This window comes from Orycteropus afer, unplaced genomic scaffold (assembly GCF_000298275.1).
Source record: "Orycteropus afer afer isolate SDZICR_OR568_19922 unplaced genomic scaffold, OryAfe1.0 scaffold00370, whole genome shotgun sequence".
Lineage (NCBI taxonomy): Eukaryota > Metazoa > Chordata > Mammalia > Tubulidentata > Orycteropodidae > Orycteropus > Orycteropus afer.
This window is the reverse complement of record NW_006921957.1, coordinates 3021248-3024494: the sequence shown is the minus strand read 5'-3', so window position 1 is coordinate 3024494 and position 3247 is coordinate 3021248. Positions and strand designations below refer to the sequence as shown.

Here is a 3247-nt window from a genome sequence, read left to right as displayed (position 1 = left end):
AGGAAAAGTAGCAGAGAACCAGGCTTTTCTTGAGGCATCTCTGGAAAATTATAGGTATAATGTTGAGAAACACTGGTGTAGTTGATTTACAATTAAATTTAAGGAATTTGTTTTCTAGTTGGTTGGTTTTAGACTTCACTGTATGCAATTACGATAAAACATAATGGCAGAATGTTTGTGTAGGAATTTTGTTTAAAATATTCTGAGTAGCTGTGCTTAATCACACTTAATCCTTTCTAGTTCAGGTTTCCTCCAGGTTCCACCATAGGCCCTGGTAGAGAAAATGTTCAATAAATGTTAAATAAATTATCATTATAGGTGATAATATAGTTTTTACTAAAGCACCTCTAATGGTGAAAAGTCACTATCTTATAAAATTATTCTTTCTGACTAGCTCTGATTGATAGAAGTTAATATAGAAACCAAAAATACTTCTCTGAATGTTTTATCTATCATTCTTAGATTTATTCTTGGGCTACAGGTAAAATGTGATTCTTTATTCAGACTGTCAAGTACTTGAAGATCCCTGTCAGTATACTGCTGCAATCATCTTTAAATTATCTTCAGCAAAATTTTACTTGCATGTGTTATTGATATCAGTTGATAAGATCACCTTGAAGAGTGCCATTATCTTCTTCATTCATAATCCTACCCTCCATTCCTTATACTGCCCACTGTCTCTCCCACACATGATCTTTTCTTTTCTCTATTAAACATCCTCTGTTCATTCAGCTGTCATGCCACTATTCAGTAATACAAATTCTTTAGTTATATAAATAGTGATTACTAGCTATTAGACCTTAGATAAATTACATAACTACTGTAAACCTGTTTCTTAGTCTGTAAAGTACAAATAATAATGGTGCTAACTGTGTAAAGTTATTTTGAAGATTAAGTAAAACTATTCATGCATGAAGAAGTCCAAACTGTACTAAAAAAATTGGCAAAAAAAAAAAAAACAAGGCTCCGGGAATTGTTGGAGTACCATTGATATGTTTTAACAAATGGATGCAGCGCTGGAGGTGCTCATTCATTTATGCCAAAAAATTTGGAAGATATCTACCTGGCCAACCAATTGGAAGAGATCCGTATTTGTGCCCATTCTAACAGAATGCAGAAATTAATAAAAAACATCATTAATAGCACACTCAAGTAAAATTTTGCTGACTGATAATTCAAAAACTGTTGCAGCAGTATATTGACAAAGTACTGTCAGAAATTCAAGCTGTGTCCAGAAGATGGCATGGAACAAGGCATGTATTGCTGATGTCAGATGGATCTTGGCTGAAAGCAAAGAATACCAAAAAGATGTTTACCTGTGGTTTACTGAGACTATGCAAAGGTATTTGACTGTTTGGATCCTAACAAATTATGGAGAGTATTGCAAAGAATGGGAATTTCAGAACACTTAATTGTGCTTATGAGGAACCTATACATAGACCAAGAGACAGTCATTGTAACAGAACAAGGGGATACTGAGTGGTTTAAAATCAGGAAAGGTGTGCATCAGGGTTGTAGCCTTTCACCATATTTATTCGATCTGTATGCTGAACGAATAATCCCAGAAGCTGGATTATATGAAGAATGCAATATTAGGATTGGAGGAGGACTCATTAACAACCTGTGCTATGCAGAGGATGGCACAGGACCAGGCAGTGTTTTGTTATGTTGTACGTAGGTTGCTACAAGTTGGAATTGACTTGATGGTCCCTAACAACAGTGTATGCCAAGCACTGTAGTAAGTAGGCCTGAATTTTCCCATCCATAAAAATGGAAACATATTAATAATTATAGTCCCATCCTCATGGGATTGTTATAAAGATTAAAGGAGTGCTTTGTACATACATGAGGTTGGATTGTTTCCAATAGTTTACTAGTTAGACTGAGTTCCTAAAAGGTGGAACATTATATTACATATATCCTGTTGTTTCCTCGTCCTTTGGCAAAGTGATTACCCTGTAATGTTTCATAACCATATTAAGTCATCAAGCTATATAAAAATGCTTCTTAAATTGTAAACCAAAAAAACCAAACCTACTGTCATTAAGTCATTTCTGACTCATAGTGACCCTTCAGGATGAAGTAGAACTGCTCCATAGGTTTCCTAGGCTATGAATCTTTACAGAAGCAGATTGCCTCATCTTTCTTATGCAGAGCAGCTGGTGAGTTCACACTACTGACATTTTTGTTACCAGTTGAATGCCTTAGCTCCAGTTGAATGCCTTAGCTACTGCACCATCAGAGCTCCTTTAAATTGTAAAGGGATGTGTAAATATGAGATCATTAATTCCACAAACATAGACAATGTTGTGGTTTTCAGACTCTGTTCCTTAGAACTGAGGGTTCCAGAGGGTACCTCAGAGACTGTCTAGTGAGGTCCCTGAGGAGGAAGTAGAGATTCCAGACCCTTTCCCACCACAGTTCAATTAGAACAACCTCACTTTTATATTTTTACTTATTCTGCTCCTTTAAAAAAAGCTTTGAAAACCATAGCATAGTGCCTAAGGCACTTGACTGCTAACCAGAAGGCTGGCAGTTCAAACCCCCCAGCCACTCCTTGGAAGGAAGGTTGGGCTATCTACTTCTGTAATGATACCACCTTGGAAACCGAAGGAGGGGTCGCCATGAGTCGGGTCCGACTACGGCACATAACAACAACAACAGTTTGCTTTTACTTCTAAGCCATCATAAATTTATTTTATGGTGATTTTGTTTGATGCATTGTCCTTTGTGATACTGATTTTCCTCTTTTCCATTTGACAGACGGATGTGCTTGTCCTCAGCTGTGATCTGATAACAGATGTTGCCTTACATGAGGTTGTGGACCTATTCAGAGCTCATGATGCATCACTTGCTATGTTAATGAGAAAAGGCCAAAATGGCATAGACCAAGCACCAGGTCAAAAGGGGAAGAAAAAAGCAGGTAAAGAAGACTACAGTTTGATTTATTTGTTTGCTACATTTTTATAATTACTATTATTATTCATGCTTTCATGTAACAAACATTTATTGAGAATGTACTATGTTCCACCCAGGCACTATGCGAGTTGATAACATTAGGACAAATATGACACAGTCCCTTACTTAAAGATGCTTATTACTATTGATCAGATTCTATAATGTTCAAGAGGCTTTTGTTCATGGAGAGGAGCTATTTGCCTTGTGTTTAAGACTTGAATGATTTAGTCCATATTTAGTCCATTTTTTTTAAGAAATAAGAAATCTGATTTAAAACAACAAAATAAAG

General features: G+C 36.1%; 1 protein-coding gene across 1 annotated transcript in view; it reads left to right on the top strand.

Moving 5' to 3' along the window:
• The window catches only part of EIF2B3 (eukaryotic translation initiation factor 2B subunit gamma), a 216440-nt gene that overhangs the window by 53565 nt on the left and 159628 nt on the right, over positions 1–3247 (top strand). Inside the window, exon 3 of the mRNA XM_007953096.2 lies at positions 2764–2923. Within this exon, the coding sequence (XP_007951287.1) occupies positions 2764–2923 (160 nt within the window). The remainder of the gene's footprint in view (positions 1–2763; positions 2924–3247) is intronic.